At 37.4% G+C, this 19,103-nt stretch overlaps 1 protein-coding gene across 11 annotated transcripts in view; it reads left to right on the top strand.

Moving 5' to 3' along the window:
- FER (FER tyrosine kinase) overlaps nt 1-19,103 on the top strand; it is a 456,675-nt gene that overhangs the window by 207,754 nt on the left and 229,818 nt on the right. For 6 of the 11 annotated variants that reach the window (XM_060416072.1, XM_060416073.1, XM_060416070.1 and 3 more), the window contains 2 exons: nt 6,944-7,033; nt 17,020-17,223. In XM_060416072.1, the coding sequence (XP_060272055.1) occupies nt 6,944-7,033; nt 17,020-17,223 (294 nt within the window). Of the gene's footprint in view, nt 1-6,943; nt 7,034-17,010; nt 17,224-19,103 lie in introns of all 11 variants that reach the window. The other 5 variants (XM_042251005.2, XM_042251004.2, XM_042251002.2 and 2 more) reach the window with 1 other exon arrangement.

Consider the following 19,103-nt stretch of genomic DNA (forward strand, 5'->3'; position numbering starts at 1 on the left):
GCAGTGTGTTAAATATGATAATGAGCTTGGGAGTTCCTGAGGGTGAGGCTGAACTTGGTAACGTGCCTTGATTGCTAGACATAGGGACCTCTAATGGAATAACACTTTCATTCTCCACATATTCTCTACATTATAACATATATGTTTTACAATTTGTTAGTTTAAGCAAAGGGGATAAATGTATGGTGTTATTATTCTGTCCCTTAATTATTTTAATAGCAGAATTTCAGTTAAGATGTCTTAATTCATAATAGTGTACTTTTTTACGTTACTGAAATGCACCGTTGCTTACTGAGAAAAATCTATCAGTATGCACATTGAGTCAGTGAGGTCCTCAAAGGAAACGGGTTGGTGTGCATCTTGCACTTCTGGATACTTTATAAAAAGAATTTTAATACATATTTGTTCCTACACTTGAGAAAAGCTCCATGGAACAAAAATTATATTTAGATATTGAACAGTAAGCCAACTGATTATAGCTTGACACTTAGGATTTGATTCCCTAGAGGAGAAGGCACCTTATTTAAAGGATACAGAGTCAGGAAAGCAGGCAGTATGATGGGGAGCATTACAGCCTGGCTTTCATTGAACCCCATTCTATTATACCATAGATTTCTTCAGCATTGTTATTTTAAGACAAAATCTTAATCATTCAAGCATTCCTTTTGTGCATTCAGTTTCCTATTTCAAAACGTGAAAATGCTTGACTTAGCAAGGGGGTTGTCTTTCTTTTTGGGGGGGCTTCCCTTGTAGATTGCCGGGAGAAATATCAATAACCTCAGATATGCAGATGACACCACCCTTATGGCAGAAAGTGAAGAGGAACTAAAAAGCCTCTTGATGAAAGAGAAAGAGGAGAGTGAAAACGTTGGCTTAAAGCTCAACATTCAGAAAACGAAGATCATGGCATCTGGTCCCATCACTTCATGGGAAATAGATGGAGAAACAGTGGCAACAGTGTCAGACTTTATTTTTTGGGGCTTCAAAATCACTGCAGATGGTGGTTGCAGCCATGAAATTAAAAGACGCTTACTCCTTGGAAGGAAAGTTATGAGCAACCTAGATAGCATATTGAAGAGCAGAGACATTACTTGGCCAAGAAAGGTCCATCTAGTCAAGGCTATGGTTTTCCAGTGGTCATGTATGGATGCGAGAGTTGGACTGTGAAGAAAGCTAAGTGCCGAAGAATTGATGCTTTTGAACTGTGGTGTTGGAGAAGACTTTTGAGAGTCCCTTGGACTGCGAGGAGAGCCAACCAGTTCATCCTAAAGGAGATCAGCCCTGGGTGTTCATTGGAAGGAATGATGCTAAAGCTGAAACTCCAGTACTTTGGCCACCTCATGAGAAGAGTTGACTCATTGGAAAAGATGCTGATGCTGGGAGGGATTGGGGGCAGGAGGAGAAGGGGACAACAGAGGATGAGATGGCTGGATGGCACCACCGACTCGATGGACGTGAGTCTGAGTGAACTCCAGAAGATGGTGATGGACAGGGAGGCCTGGCGTGCTGCGATTCATGGGGTCTCAAGGAGTCGGACACAACTGAGTGACTGAACTGAACTGAACTGAACTGTGGCTCAGCTGGTAAAGAATCCACCTGCAATGCAGGAGACCTAAGTTGGATCCCTGGGTTGGGAGGATCCCCTGGAGAAGGGAAAGGCTACCCACTCCAGTAACCTGGCCTGGAGAATTCCATGGACTGTATAGTCCATGGGGTTGCAAAGAGTGGGACACAACTGAGCAAATTTCACTGTTATTGTCTTTCCTTTAATAAATATTCTTAATGTGCAAGCATCCAAAAAAACAGTATGACGAACGAGTTTCCCAGGCAGTAAATACTTCTAAAATAATTTTTCTTCAGTAAGAACCCAATTGCTAGAATAAATCATTTAGAAAGTGTTTTGATGCTTAAATTCTGTACTGTAATGGGAGTAGAAACTGTGTGTCCTTCATTCTCTCCAGCAGATCAGCATCTGCAGAAGACTAAGGTATTTGTTTATTTATAAATCCATTCCTTTTATGAAGGACTTATTGGTATTTGCAGTGTTTCATTTATATTATGGAGTTATCAACAGTTTAGAATTTTTTTTTTTTTTTGAGAGACAATCTTCTCTAGCATTGTAATTTCCCTGCAGCTATTCCTCACAAAATCACTCCAAATTTCATGGCTGCTTTGCATAAGAAGTCCCAAAGATATCTGGCACACAGCCTGGAGGTTGAGAGTGAATATTGTGAATATTATCTTTTTCTTGAATCTTACTGCCTGCTGATTTGAATAAACATCTAACTGTTCCTGCAGGGACAAATAATCACTTTCATTGTTCCTTCTAAGAATGGTATTTGATTGAGTTTATTTACAGAAGTCTAGGAGAAATAATACATGGCTACTGCTTCAACGACTGCGCTATTATTAACCGAAGAGTGTGCTGGTGTCACTTCTCTCCATAGTTCCTTCCCCCTTCCCCTCTAGGGACAAGCTCTGAGGGCACTGGCAGGCAGGGTGTGCCTGAGTCCCCCAGGGGGAGTGACTCTGGCTGCCAGCCTGATACAGTGGAACTCTTCTCTGAGAGCGTCCTTAGTGATCAGAGCAGTATAGATGACTGGGCAGTTGAGCAATGGTCACAGAAGTTTCGAGATGAAAACTTTTGTCTAGCTCAGGGTTCTTCTATTTGCTGATATGGAAACCTAAGAGCCGGAGTAGTTCAGTGGTTTGCCCAGATTTACACTCTTTTTTCTTCTGACATCAAGAATCTTATTCTTTCTTCCTTAGTGCCTCTTTTAAGAGCCTTGCTTTGAGACTGGTTATGTGCTTTTTCATTCAGGTCGTTAATTTGTAATTTACTTCTGCATGTATATAGACTGTCACTTGGAAGAGCTGTTCAGCTCAGTTCAGTTCAGTTCAGTCTCTCAGTCGTGTCTGACTCTTTGTGACCCCATGAACCTCAGCACCCCAGGCCTCCCTGTCCATCACCAGCTCCCGGAGTTCACTCAAGCTCCCATCCATCGAGTCAGTGATGCCATCCAGCCATCTCATCCTCTGTCGTCCCCTTCTCCTCCTGCCCCCAATCCCTCCCAGCATCAGAGTCTTTTCCAATGAGTCAACTCTTCTCATGAGGTGGGCAAAGTACTGGAGTTTCAGCTTTAGCATCATTCCTTCCAAAGAACACCCAGGGCTGATCTCCTTTAGGATGGACTGGTTGGATCTCCTTGCAGTCCAAGGGACTCTTAAGAGTCTTCTCCAACACCACAGTTCAAAAGCATCAATTCTTTGGCGCTCAGCTTTCTTCACAGTCCAATTCTCGCATCCATACATGACGACTGGAAAAACCATAGCCTTGACTAGATGGACCTTTGTTGGCAAAGTAATGTCTCTGCTCTTCAATATGCTATCTATGTTGGTCATAACTTTTCTTCCAAGGAGTAAGCGTCTTTTAATTTCATGGCTGCAATCACCATCTGCAGTGATTTTGAAGCCCAAAAAAATAAAGTCTGACACTGTTTCCACTGTTTCCCCGTCTATTTCCCATGAAGTGAAGGGACCGGATGCCATGATCTTCGTTTTCTGAATGTTGAGCTTTAAGCCAACGTTTTCACTCTCCTCTTTCTCTTTCATCAAGAGGTTTTTTAGATCCTCTTCACTTTCTGCCATAAGGGTGGTGTCATCTGCATATCTGAGGTTATTGATATTTCTCCTGGCAATCTTGATTCCAGCTTGTGTTTCTTCCAATCCACCATTTTTCATGATGTACTCTGCATATAAGTTAAATAAGCAGGGTGACAATATATAGCCTTGATGTACTCCTTTTCCTATTTGGAACCAGTCTGTTTTTCCATGTCCAGTTCTAACTATTGCTTCCTGACCGGCATATAGGTTTCTCAAGAGGCAGGTCAGGTGGTCTGGTATTCCCATCTCTTTCAGAACTTTCCACAGTTTATTGTGATCCACACAGTCAAAGGCTTTGGCATAGTCAATAAAGCAGAGATAGATGTTTTTCTGCTGTTAATTTTTAGCAAAACCTTAGTACTTACCTTTTATATCTTTGCTTTTGGACAGGAGATAAAGGTAACTTGAGAACCTATTTTACTATAATTTGAGAGTTTCAGTGAAGAGTGATTTGGAAACTGGATAGGTTTGGTTTTACTTGAACTGTAATTAAGATATTATTTCTTTCAAAATATTTTGAAAGATTTATCATAGACAGGCTTTTAATTATTATGGAAGTCTCTTAGTTATTATATATATATATGTATATAGGTTGAGAGAGCTATTGAGAAGCTCTGCTTTAATTTTAATGGCATGAAAAGCTGTTCTTAAATGAGATGTGAAACTGATCCTGCATCTGTTCTTTCAAGATAGCTTTATGGCTGTACTATGGAATTTTTATAGGCCACTCATCATAATATTATTTCATAACATCATATATTACTTCATCACATTGCCTCTCCCTTCCCTCCTTCACTGGCCCACAGCTGTCTCCACCCTGAGGGACTTTTAGCCAGAACTGATCCCTATTTATCTGGAGAAATCTCTTTACCTTGTTAAATCATCACCGCCTTGGCCGGCCTACAGGCAAAATTAGACACTTTGTCCGTGGTAACTGAAGAGAAGCTTTTTAATTTTAATTGTTAAAGTTGCCATTTAATTCATTGACACAATAATCAGCATAATTTAATACATTGTTAGGTGGATTATTTAAACTTGATATGTAATGCTGCACTGACCAGAAATTCTTTTGGTAAAAGAATTTCACGTTTTATTTGTGGAAATCTGGGCACCAAGTGAGCTGACACTGGTTAAAATGTTTTATAAACTCTATTTGTGTTTGATTATTCCTATATAAAACTTAAAGTCTATTTATTCCTTCTAATAATACATTTTTTTAAGATCACGTTATTTAAAGAGTATTTTTAAATGAAAGGGTTCTTTCACTGATCATATTCCTTTGAATACAGACAGTATTATACTTTGTAACTTGATGTAAGGGAAGTGATTATTTTATTCCATACCTAGACCTATCTACTAGTCTTACCTAGTTAGTAATAGCTTTTTAAGAAAATGTTTCTCTTTAGTATTATTAAGGGGCTTGGGGAGAAATTATTCTCTTTACTTTGTAGGGTTTGATGCCCAAGATGTAGCTTGAGGAGAGTTATTTTTACCATGACAGCGAATATTGCTGTAGACACGTACAAATAAAATACTTCCTGATACTTAAATCTCTCCACTGAATTTTCAACTTTTCTGCATAACCTCCCATGTAATTTTCTGTTCTGTTCTCATAGTACTCCTACATTGGGATTCTACTCCCTTTAATATTTTAAGAGCATTGACCCAATTGATCTCCTAAGATTATTTTAAGGTATTAGCAGGTATATGTTTGTAGAATAATAAAAACTAACAGTACCACAACTCACAGAATGACAGCAAATAACCTGGCGATAAGCAAGTGGAGAGACAAAGGTTAAACTCCAGGAAATACGATGTTTACCAGGTAGCATGTGGTGAAAAATATTTACTATATAAAGAGATATACTACACTCTAGGTATTGGAGACAAAGTGTCAATTGAAAAACAAAACAAAACACTGGACCTAAAGCTCGGGAATTCTGTTTTGTTGATGGGCTTGTTGAGGACGGAAGCCCAGGACACCGCCCCTCAGACCGGTCTCGAGAGATTGCCCCGAAGAGGCGAGGGAGGGGTCAGGACGGATGGGAGTCCCTGCTCCCAGCCAGGTGGTCGGAACCTCGGCAGGCGACTGCCGACGGAAGGAAGGCGGCCGTCTCGTGGTAGTGAATGGAGCCCTTCTCTGCGCGTGCGAAGGCGCAGGGGCCCGGCTCTCTCAAGTCGTCCCTTTGACGTGCGCCTCGAGTATCCAGTATCGAGGGCCAGCGTCCCCGTTCTTCGCCGTCCGAGTGCTCTCAGGGTGGGCCCGTGAGGCAGCCGCAGAGGCTGGCGGCGCGATGCCGCGACGTCCTCTGTTTACTGCTGTGGCAGGAGGCAGTGTTTATCCGTGAGAGGGTGCTGTCTGTGGCCTGCTCTAGTTACCTCCCGCTGACGCGCAGGAGGGAGCATCGCCGCTGTCGGAAGACACGGAGGTGCAGAGCTTGGCGCTGAGATGCCCGCCGGCTCTTCGCTGCAGCGGCCGAGCTGTAGTCGCTGCTGGGCCGTTAGCGCTTTTACTCCCCTCCCTCGCGCTCTGCTGTCCTTCTTCTCACCTCCAGGCCTCAGCGTTGTTTTCCCTCCTGCTCTTCTTTCCTAACCTCTGTTACCTCTCCCATCACCTGGGTCTGTAGAGCGGATCTAAGGATTTGAAATTTTAAGGAAGAGTTTGCTTCCGTTGTGGTATGTGACCCGCAGAAATGCATCCCGTAGCAAATAGTAGCCTGGATGTGCTCCCTTAGTAGCAGAGCTGCCGCCCCTGCCTGCATGGTTTGCCTTCTCCTGTTCCGTTGCCATCGTCCTCATCATCATGTCAGTCTCCGGGAAACCTCCACGCTGCTCGAGTGAAATTCGCTGTTTAGAGATACATTCCCTACAATTCTCCTCCTGCCCCCTCCACTCCCGATTTTCCCTTGAAAATCCCTCACAACCGTCAAAAATGTTCTGTGTTTGATTCCTTCTAGTTTGTGTCTGTTTTCCCCCCATGTGCTAATGCTTGTGTTTCTGTGGGTTTTCTTTGCATTTCTTGTTTTCTCTTATCTCTTGAATTTCTATGTCTTATTTTTTCCCAAATCATATTTATTGAGCAAACACGCAAATAAAACGCTGCAGAGTTCATGCGCATTTGCTTACTTGTCACTTGTAATGTCAGCAAACTTGCACTTTATTTACTTGCAAGACGGAGTGAATGGACTTAAGCTGCAGATAAACACCTGATTGCCTAGCTTAGCTGCGTACATGCCAGACAGTTTACTACTGCTAACGGTTTCTTTCTGCATCTTTCCAGGAAAGGAAGGAGAGGCTGTCCAGATTTGAGTCTATTCGTCACTCAATTGCTGGAATCATTAGGTCTCCAAAATCTGCACTGGGCTCTTCAGTAAGTACAATGAACTCTATACATTACTGAAAATACTCATTGCCTAGCTTTTTCTGACATATCAGTGAATGTCATGTAAGCTTGTATTTATCAATGGAAAGATAGGTGGACAATTTAACTTAGGTGTGCGTGTGAATCTGTGTGTATATTAATGATATGTGTATAGTGAGACCCATGTAACAGTGAAATAGGGAAGAAAGAAATGAATTTGATTTGTAGACTTTCTGTACTACGTATAAGTATTTATAGTATTTTATGTATTTTGTAGCATTATTTGAAGAAAACTATAAATATAATTCTTTTACAGTGAAACATTTTTATAATAGGGATTATTATATATGTATTTTAAAAATGTATCAGTTTATATGTGTTCATATTTTATAAATGTTTTAATTGGAAAATTAAAATCTATTTGAAATTTGGGCATGGCACATCATGGTAATGTATAGAATATTCACTACTCCTAATAGCAGCTATAGCCAAGCAAGATAAAAAAATTCTTATTCTATTTATATATAAAAGTATAAAGTTTTTTTTTGCTTCATTACCTAAGTCATCAAGCTTTTTATTCTAGCCATGCCTCACAGTATAGAGCTTTATAGTATTTTATTGAATGATGGTTGAAACAATATTCACTACAAACTAATTAGATGCTTTTCCCCCCATCTTGCCAAGTTTCTACAACATAATCTCTTAATATTATTTCTTGTTCTTTAAAAGTTTAACTAAAACAATGTGACCTACTCATGCATTAAAAAAAATAGTGCTTCTTAACCTTAGATTAGTTCAATGTTCGTTCACATTTTGGATATATTTGCTATAGTTCCTTTTCAATATGTGGCTTTCCTGGTGCCTCAGTGGTAAAGAATCCACCTACCAACCAGGAGACACAGGTTTGATCCCTGGGTTGGGAAGGTCCCCTGGAGGAGGAAATGACAACCCACTCCAGTACTCCTGCCTGGGAAATCCCATAGACAGAGGAGCCTGGTGGGCTGAAGTCCATGGGGTCACAAAGAGTTGGACACGATCTAATGACTGAGCATGCACACTTTTTAATATGTTAGACATATTCCTGTTTTTATTCCACTCAAGCAACAATCTTTTATGCACAACTGTGGCAAGGCATCAGGTATTTTAATTTAAAAAAAGGAAGAAAAGTATATTTTGTGTAAAAGAGATTTTCAGTTTATCTTTTCTTAACCTTTGGTGCTGCCATTGTCACTTCCAGCGTTCAGAAGCGTCCACAGGAGAAACTAACGTAGACCATCTCGTGTGGCACGAGTGGCGAATGAAAAGAAACGTTATGTGCAAGAGCCACATGGCAGAGTACGTCTCTTTCAGGTCTTATCTCCTACTCTTATCTTCGTAAATTTACAACTTTACAGAAAAATAGTAGTTCGTAAGACTTGGTTTATTATGATTTGACAGTCAAAGTAGAGCATAGGAGACTTGATTAAGAATTTATGAGAAGTTTCAGAGACTCTATGAGGAGAGTTTTTTTGATAATTTTTATTAGAAGAAAAGGGCTCAGATGATAAAGAATCCACTTGCAATGCAGGAGACCTCCATTCAGTCAGTGGGTTGGGAAGATCCTCTGGAAGAGGGTATGGCAACCCACTCAAGGATTCGTGCCTGGAGAATCCCATGGATAAAGGAGCCTAGTGGGCTACAGTCTGTGGGCCACGGAGAGTCGGGCATGACTGAGCGACTAAGCACAGCACATTAGAAGAAAAAGAAGCAGTTCTTACAAGGAATTATTTAAAGTGTTTTTTAAACAGGATGAAAGAAGTTTTTCTTTTCTTTTAAGACACATAGATTTACGTCTAGAAACAAAGGAGAAATCCTGTTTGTTCATTAAGGTGAACTTGTATGGGGTTAGCACTCCTAAAAGCATGTCAGATATAGTGTACACAGTCTTCATAATTAATTGATATAAATCATAGCTTTTTAAATGCCTTAAGAGATTTACATGCTTTGTTTCCACTTAAAAGTGGTATTTACCTTATTCTTAAGTAAAATTACTAAGTTGGCAGTGATTGATATAGGTTAAAATTTGGTGTTTACTAACTGCTTTTATCTGAAATGAAGTGCCTTTTCCACAAAGCATGTACCTCATTCATATATACATTTCAATAAACTTATCAACATCCTTGAAGCTATGAAATGCCCATTTCATTTAAGAAAATTTCCCTCTGTAATCAAGAATTCTAGGGAATCTGCGCTTCATCTCGCATTTATCTTCATGATTAAGGCAGTCATTATATCCATCAGTTAAGGGCCCTTTGACATTCCCCGGTTTACTCAGAAGTCTTATGAACTGAAGAGACTGTGGCACACTACGGGTGAAGGCACAGAACTATTTCTGTAAGGTGTTAAATAGCCTGTGCACTTGAAGATTTTCCCCTCAACTGCACAGGTAACTGAGCTCTTAAGTCTTATTGTGAATGTGAAGGTTTCAGGTAGTATGAGAATCTAAGATTAATAAACTTTAGAGGCTATTTAATTCTAATTAAAATTTTTTTCTGACGTAGTTTAGCATTTTTGAGTATTCTAGTTTGGTAAAGGTAGTGTAGAAGAAGGAAAAATTTTAATTACTGTAAACGATTTTTTTAACACTTCTTAAGAACCCTGCCAAAATGGCACACTTAAGCCAATTAATTTATTCTATTGTGATATACTTCACACAATGTGAAGCTCACTGTTTCAGCATACACACACAGTGGTTTTAGCATATCCATTGTTGTAGAGCCCTCACCGTTATGTAAATACAGAGCCTTTCAGTCTCCCTGCTTAGAAGCTCCATTCCCCTTAGCAGCTGCTCCTAACTTCCCCCCTTTTCAGTTTCCTGGTAATCACTCATCTAGCCTCGCTCCTATGGATTTGCCTGTCCTGGACATTTCACACAAGTAGAGTCATACGCTATGTGGCCTTCTCCTGCCTGGTTTCGTTCACTTGCTGTGACGTCTTCCTGATTCATCCACGGTGCAGCAGTTATTGGACCTTCATTGCTCTTGGGGGTTTGTCTGACATTTGTTTACCTGTCATCAGCTAATGGACATTTGGGTTGTTCTACTTCGGGGCTGTTATGAATAAAGCTGCAGTGAACATTCAAATACAAGTTTTTACGGGAATGTATGTTTTCAGTTCTTTCAGTTATATACCAAGGAATTGCTGGGTCATGTGGTAATTCTGTGTGTAATTTCTGAGGAGCTACCAAACTGTTTTCCACGTTTGCAGCATTTTGCATTTGCACCAGCAAAGTGTATAAGTTGAGTGTTCCTCGTCTCTACAATCGCAGCACTTTTTATTTTCCCGTTTTTTAAAAAATTATAGACATCCTAGTGGATATGAAATGGTATCTCATTGTAGTTTTATTTGCATTTTCCTGACAGTTGATGATATTGAGTATCTTTTAATGTGATTTGTGGTCACTTGTATGTATTCTTTGGAGATATGACTGTTCATATCCACTGTATATGTTTTAATTGGTGATTTTCCTTCATTGTTGAGTTATGAGTTCTTTATATATTCTGAATACAAGCCCCTTATCAGAGACATAATTTGAAAATTTTTTTCCATCATTTTTGGAGTTGTCTTGACACACAAAAGTTTTTAATTTTGAGGAAGTCCATTTATCTAATTTTCTTTCATTGCACACACTTTTGTTGCTGTATCTAAAAAAAATTGTCTAGTGCAAAGTCATGCAAACTGTCACCTGTGTTTCCTTCTAGAGTTCTGTAGTTTGACATGTAGGTCTTTGATCCATTGCAAGATAATATTTGTATATGGTATGAGGTATATGTTCAAATTATTTTTTAATGTGTGGAAGCATATTTAATTTAAAATCTAAAAGCAACTATGAAAGCACTGGTTTTTTACTCAAACACATAAAAATTGGGAGCTTAGAGCATAATTTTAGATAAAATAAAACTGTTAATTGCATTATACAACCGGAAATGGATTAATCATGATAGTATTCCCACTGAACTTCTCATAGCTACTTATTTTGCCATTTTTTACACTGTGGCTAAAATGTAGATCTCTCTGTGAAGACAGTCTGATGGAGCACTTTAATCAGAAATGTTGCTGGAAGGAAGAATGTCAGATAATTAGCTCATAGGTGAATTTGACTTTAACAGACTATAGTATCTGATGATAGATGTTTAATATTTACTGTTATGGTGAGATTAGTATTTTAATATGCTGTATCAGCTCCAAGCACGTGTTCCTTTTTTTCCACTGCACTAAAGGAGTTAAATAGCCTATTCTGAGTCCCTCCAGGCACCGAGGTCTGCTTTATATCCTGCATCTTTCGTGCTTCAGGAGGTTATAAATTTGCATTGAGGACTATTGCTCATAGACTGCTTCTGAAATCAAGGCTGGGGTGTTAGACACGGTTTGTTGTATACTCTGAAAGCCTACAGGTGATCATGAGGGTCCATTTCCATTGAAAGTCTTTCAAACCACATTATATTTGATGAGATCTGTTCTAGTCATATCAAGAATACCGCCCTTTCTCCATAGCCATTTTTTTACTGCAGAATTTTTGTTATAAGTGGCTGAACCTTCTCTTCTGTCCTGTAGCCCCTTCTGAGTACTAGTTGTTCACTGCTGAATAGAGTACAGAACACATTTGTAATAGTAGCACTCTTTGAAAAATGTTCTTAAAAATAAAGCATACTTTGGTCCAGATCATTGTTCTTTAGATATCAGAAGAATTATTAAATTATTCTTCTGTCGCCTTAAAATTAACATTTTTCTGGATTCTGTTGACATCTAAGTTTTTAAAAATTTTTGAATTACTTTGAACTTGATTGAAAATAAAAATATTGAAAAATAATGATATGCATCCATAATATATAATAATATACTAAGTAAGATTTGCTTGTTTGCTTCTGTTTAGAAAATAAGCAAATTATGATTCAGTTGTGTCTGTTGTACATTGGTTATCATGTTGTTATTATAATGCTGGGCTTTCACCATTGGCATAAGAGAATATAGTGATTTTCATTCATAACATAATAAACTGCTTATGTTTTTTAGTGTTTTTCTTCAAGTCCAACAGAACAACCTTGTACTTCCTCTGACAAGGGATGTTGTTAAGTTCAACTTAGATATTATGTATTTTAAACCTTGGTTGTCTTCCTTTATCCTTAAGGACTTATTATTTATTTATTTAGCCCAGACAGTAACATGTAGAAAAATGAAAAATAGGAAAAATAAAAATCGTGGTGTAGCATTTGCACTGAAGACAGTTAGTGGATTAAAATGTCACTACTGATGCAGTGGTGCATTTTCTCTGCAATATTGTGTGAGCTTCAGGTCAGGATGTTTGATTTTGAAAAAATAAAGCTGTAGAAAAAATGGCAGCAATGCGATGAGATGAACGAGAATGAATGAGAGTCACAGGCACAACTGGAAAAAGTAAATGGATAAAAATAATGAGAAAAAACGATTACTCATAAAAAGAAGTTGAGTAAAGGAACTAAAGAAGCAGGGAAGAAAGAGCAAAGTCAGGAGAAATCAGAAGGTATTGGAGAAGTATGAGACCAAAAATGAATGACTTTTAAAAAATATATTTTGCTAGAGATAGGATCTCTTATTAGAGATCCTGGAAGGTGCACAAATAGGCAGTCAGGGAAGTGGAAAGTCATGGAAGTAAGGTGATATTCAGGTTTGATTAAGTTGTATATCTTTTGGGAAGAGTGACATTAATATTGTTTGGGGAGGAACTGTATAAGAATGTGAATCTGATCAGCATGTAATTCTGCCTAATCATTATGATAATCATAGTTGTATTATTACCTAAAGACTGAACAAACTCAAAGTCTCAAAAAGTACAAAAATTGTTAATTAAGGAATTTGTTAATAAGAGTCTTGCCTCTGATTTCATAGTGGAAAGTGAACATTAGGTAAAATAAGCTTTTGATAAAAATAACAGATATCAATCCATGAAAAAAGATCAATTCTACTTTATTGCTAAAAAAATAGGATTTGTCAATTTACAGATGGGCCTTTGTGCCTATTAAAGATGGAAACACTGCTTTACATCCTTTTTGTCTAGCACAAATGCAAACAATCATGAAGATGAAATATCCAGAGTATTTAACATTGCCCTTTCATAGAAAGTAGCTTTTACTGCCATCAGTCAGATTCCTGTTCAATAGGGCACTGTTTCCCACCTTTTGCAAGTGTTTGGTGATTTTCTTCTGTTTGTATGACATTTGAGTCTTAATCGCCCCTAAAATCTCTCAGTGATATATAGCTTTAAAATTAAAAGAGTCATTATGGAATTTTTTAGAAATGTTTTCAATCCTATGAGTTACTTGTAGACACTATAGTATATTGTTACACTCGGTTTGAAATAATTCTGTACTTAAATTATTAGACTAATAACTAAATTTATTTGAGGATTTAGAAGAGAATTATGTTCACTTTTATGTTTATTAAAAATTCATAAAAACTTATATGTTAGTGTTGAAATTTTATTTAGCTTGTTTCAAACTCACTTGAGAGGTGTACCTGCATATTTTCGATGATGTTATATTTTAGTTTTTTTTTTTTAATGTTTTCTTATTTGGGTGCTTAATTTGAGTAAAATCCAGGCATGGTTTTTTTTTTTAAAAAAACATTGTTGTCTTTGCCTCTCATAAGGAGCTAATCTTGTGCTCAAATGTTTGAATAAAAGCATACAGATATTCATTAAATTCTTGGTAATTAGTCTTAATTAGACTAAGACAAAAAAATAACCTCTTATTCTTAAGTCTGGAAAAAATTTTCGTTTTCTTGGGCTGATTCCTCATTGCATCTTCATTTAAACCAATCTTTTTATTACACTATGTTCAGCATGTTTTTGCTGGAATATTCTTTAAGATCTGGGAAAAATAGGTAAATATCTAGTCTAGTCAGTCAGAAAAGCTTGTCTTATTATTGTATAACTTGTTAATCATGTTATATTACTGCACATATGAAAATGGAAACTTCCTCTTCCCCATTTCTTTGACAGAATTTTAGATAACAAGGAAAAATCTTTCCCCACTTAGGCTGAGAAAGTTGTGATGTTTGAAGTAAAAAGCTTCCTGTCATTTTGATGTCACTATGAAAGCCTTTGGAACGCTGGGTTTCATTGCTGGCATGTCCTTCATTCTGTTACTGTCAGGCTTGCAAAGCTGTATTAGAATTTAATTGAAAGCACATTAATGAAAAAATTTTTTTCTGTGTTTCCAGGGAAATTCCTGAAAGGCCTTGATAGACGCAGTCAGGGGCTGTGTACGGCCTTTTCCTGTGTATGCATGCCTCACATGTACACACACATATACCCATAGTGGCATCACCCTGCATTCCATGACAGTATTGTCTAGGGCCAGGAACGGCAGATGGCTTCCTACCCAAAAGACCTTATGAGACAAAAAAACAGAAGCATAATCCCTATGAAATAGCACTGTAGGGTCCTTGCCATTTATTTCTCTTTTTAAAACAAACAAACAAACTTAGATATTTCAGAATGATTCCCCCCCTCCCCCCCCACCTTCAAATCCTTTAATGAATTTCTGTGTTAGCTGAGCTTTTGTAGTTCAAATGCCCTTCTGACTTAATGAATTCCCCAGGCTCTATGTTGTCCCAGTTCTAAATAAATCAACCTTTTGGAGGATAAGTTGATAGGAGAGGAAATCAAGCACATGATATCCTTGTTTGTGATGCTTTTCTATTATGTAGACCTTTTTAAAAAGAGATAATAATAAAAACAAGTGTTTTTTTGCCTAGAAGTGACACTGAATTTCTTATTATATTGATTCTTCTCAGAGGGAAAAATCAATAAAACACTCATCATCGGTGAGACTTAAAAATATTTCTGTAACAGTAAAAATTTTAGTGTTTTCTATATTGAAATCCATTGTGACAAAATTTTAGAGAAGAAATATTTAATCATTCTGACCGCCTACTTTAAGAATTATAAACTATTAGTATCAATATATAAAAAAATTAATTTTGTATGGATTATGCATTTGTTTTAAAATAATAATTATTTTTATCTCATAGTTGTGGCTAGTTCTTTATATAATTCAATTGTAAAACCATTTTGGGAATATAATTTAAATTGTTTTGAAAGTAAAGTATTTGTCATAATTCTAACAAAAGAAAAGGCTTATTCGACTTATAAACAATTTCTGAGTACAGATGCATCATTTATGTATTTAAAGAATTAATATCACAGTGGCAGGGCTTCCTTGGTGACTGGGATGATAAAGACTCTGCCCGCAATGTGGAAGACCTGGGTTCAATCCCTGGGTCAGGAAGATTCCCTGGAGAAGGAAATAGCAACCCACTCCAGTGTTCTTGCCTGGAGAACCCCATGGACAGAGGAGCCTAGTGGGCTGCTGTCCATGGGGCCACAAAGAGCTGAACACGACTGAGCCACTAGCATTCACACTCACGTAGTGGTAGAAGTAGAAACCAGACTGTGTACTCTCCTTTGATTCTGTTTGGGATTTCTCAGTTTTTAAGTCAGTAGGATGGGCTTTGGCTAATATAAAATGGAACTTTGACCGTTAAGTTTTAGGCCTCTTCAAGTGATGAAACTTGAGGGCTTCCCTCATAGTTCAATCAGTAAAGAATCTGCCTGCAATGCAGGAGACCTGGGTTCGATTCCTGGATTGGGAAGATCCCCTGGAGAAGGAAATGGCAATCCACTCCAGTACTTCAGCCACCTGATGCAAAGAGCTGACTCACTGGAAAAGACCCTGATGCTGGGCCTTGAAGATTGAAGGCGGGAGGAGAAGGGGATGACAGAGGATGAGATGGCTGAATGGCACCACTGACTCAATGGACATGAGTTTGGGTGAACTCCGGGAGTTGGTGATGGACAGGGAGGCCTGGCCTGCTGCAGTCCATGAGGTAGCAAAGAGTCAGATACAACTGAGCGACTGAACTTAACTGCTTCTTGCCTGGAAAATCCCATGGACAGAGGAGCCTGGTGGGCTACAGTCCGTGGGGTCGTGAGAGTCGGACACGACTTAGCGAGTAAAGCACTAAGTGATAGAAACAGTGCAGGCTGTCTTCAAACTGGTTCTCATTCACCAGGGAGGCGCCCGTGGCTTACCCATGAAGGATTCTCATGACCTGGGGCAGTTTAGTTTCTGTGGGTGATAAATATAAACAAACAAACAACTGTTTAGTGTAACCAGAAGATGTATGATTTCATTATTAATTAGAAACATTTCAAAGAAACATAACCAGCTCTGAGTTGTCTCTATTTGTTGTTAGCGTTTGGCCTCTTAAAATAACAGATAACTTGCTTCCTGCTGTGCTCATGGCTTACATCCCCCCCTTGTTTCTGTCGCACATTTGTCATTGCACCTTGGTGGTTTCAGGGATGCTGTTTCCGCTGAGCCTTTGTCTGCCGTTGCTGTGCAGGATCAGGACCAGCCACGTGGCAGAGGTAATGGTTAAGGAAGTCGGAGGAGCAAGGATGAGCAGGCACAGCAAGAAGGCAGCACCGGAAGAAGCCTTAGTGCTCCTGGAACCCATGACGTGGGCAGCCCACGTGATCAAGAGTTAATTCCATAAAAACATATGATTCAACTTTTAATTCTTTAAAAATGAAGTTGTTTATGATGCTTCTCTGATAATACTCTCATTTCATCATAATCCTCTGATAGAAGATTTTTAAATATATGTATTTTATGATATGGTGACTAAGACTATAAGTGCTAACTCTAAATGCTAATATTGTGTGTACCTATGTCTGATAGAAAAAACAAATAATCTTGCAGTATAGGATATGTATTACGCGTCAGCAGCAGTGCTCGAGGAAGTATTAAAAGATTATGAACATTGCAGATTTTTCGGATAACTTTTAATTGGTCAATTAAAGGGAGGAACATAGGTAAGAAGTATTTATAACTGCTGTTAGTCCTACCAGAAAAAAATTGCTATCTTCTTTAACTTACTGTTTTTTTTTTTTTTTCTCCTAATATGTGCTCAAGTTCTGTGATACCATCCCCGTACTTGAGAAACCTCTGGCAGAGCAGGACTGGTACCATGGTGCAATTCCCAGAATAGAAGCGCAAGACCTGCTGAAACAGCAGGGAGACTTCTTGGTTCGAGAGAGTCATGGGAAACCTGGTGAATATGTCCTTTCTGTATTTTCTGATGGACAAAGGAGACACTTCATCATACAGTATGTTGATGTACGTTTCCGCTTCAGTTCATATGTATATTTTGATGCAGTTGATTGAGGTATACTTGTAATACAATGGTGATTTGTGGTAAATGCCTATAACAGTAACTTTAGCACTTAATGCTTTTTTAAATTCAGTGCTCCAAAATGCACTGAAATGTTCATCTTTTAAAGGAAATATGCATTTAAAAATATTAAGTTAAAAACAGTTACAATTTACATTAAATTTAAATGCATTACTATTTAATATTTTAAATTAACTTTGTTTATGATCCTTTAAAAATGAAATATATGATTATTACAATTTTTTTCTAGAGAAACTTAATTATGATTTTTATGCTCTTAAAATTGGACCTTGAAATTCACAAAAATGTTGCCACAAGATTTTTAAGAAATATTTTATTAAATAGTAATAATGAAATACCTTAATGAATGAGACGATGATAGTTGAATTGATTTATGATTCATTGAGGATTAAGGGGTTTTTTCCATATAAGTATAAGCTTTTATTTGTTGCTGTTAATGAACAGTAAATAGAAATTTAGAAAGATTTTTAAAAGTGATCAAGTCACATTGCTTGTTATACTGATTTATTTATTGAAGTTTAAGTATTGTAAGCTGTTTCCTTTTTTGTTGCATTCTTTATTAAGCACGAAACAGATGAAGAGTGATTTCAAAATTCTTTAACTTTATCCACTGAGAAATTTTAAACTTTTTGGCATAGGAAGGAATTAATGCTTCTGTTTGTCATTTTTTAACCTCAACATTTCAAACAGCATGCATTTTCAAGCTGGCTGCCTATAGGATTTCAGTAAATGTCCAGGCACTATAGCGACACTAAGTACTTACAAGAAGATTGAGCCACTATCATTAGATGAATTTCAGGAGGTTTTAGGAACATATATGTTCCAGTTCATACATAGTTCATATACATATAAATTCATCTAATGATAATACATTTTATCTCTGTGTTACATAGATATAATTCTGAGGTGAAATTCACATATCATAAAAATAACCATTTAAAAGTGGCATTTGGTATAGTCACATCTAAGAATTATATTTAAAGGAAAATAGATGCTGTTCAGATGGGTTAAGATAAGCCTTTTAAAGTGTATATTACATTAATTTTGTATGGTATTCAGATCTCAATGTGATGATTATAATTGTCTGCTCTCATACATCAAACTTGCTGTTTCTAATAGTATGTCACTCCTTATTTCCTTGGCAAGCTGTTTTATAATTTGCATCTCTCTTTAAATTATGGTGTATTGATAGACACCCTTCCTCCTTACAACCTGTGACCATGTTGGCAATATTTGTAAAATGGTGTGAGAATTTGGAAGGAAAGAGGGTAGGTGAAGTATGAACTAACTACAATTTATATGAATGTTTCCGTCTATTTTCTAAGCTCTAAAAGTTATTATTTTGAAATGTTTCATACATTAAGACTGAAATATTTCTTTTATTACCTATTATAGTTTAAAATGTAACCACAGGAATTTAAATTAGTTTTTTTAAGAAACAAAATGGAGAAAGGGTCCACTTGGAAATTATGACTTGTCTTCATATTTCCATTTTGTTTTAAGTAACTAAAGTGAACAGCATTATATATTCTAAAAATGAGACATTGTTACAAGTTCACATTTAAAGATTTTATTTGGCTTCCTCTGACATTGAAATTTTGCAGAGATCTCTATTAAAGAAGAGAGTGCCTATGTTTCTGTAAATGCCTCCAGTTTTCCGCTGCCTAATTTTATTTAATTTGCCCTCCTTATATAATGTTGAGTTCTTCAGTCATAAGAGTTTTGAGGTAGAATAGAGTACTGGGGAAAATTTTAATTCTTTTTCCTTTTTATGTAGGTGATTCTTACTTGGTCTAAAATTATT

Source organism: Ovis aries, chromosome 5, assembly GCF_016772045.2.
Source record: "Ovis aries strain OAR_USU_Benz2616 breed Rambouillet chromosome 5, ARS-UI_Ramb_v3.0, whole genome shotgun sequence".
In the NCBI taxonomy this organism is placed as follows: Eukaryota; Metazoa; Chordata; class Mammalia; order Artiodactyla; family Bovidae; genus Ovis; species Ovis aries.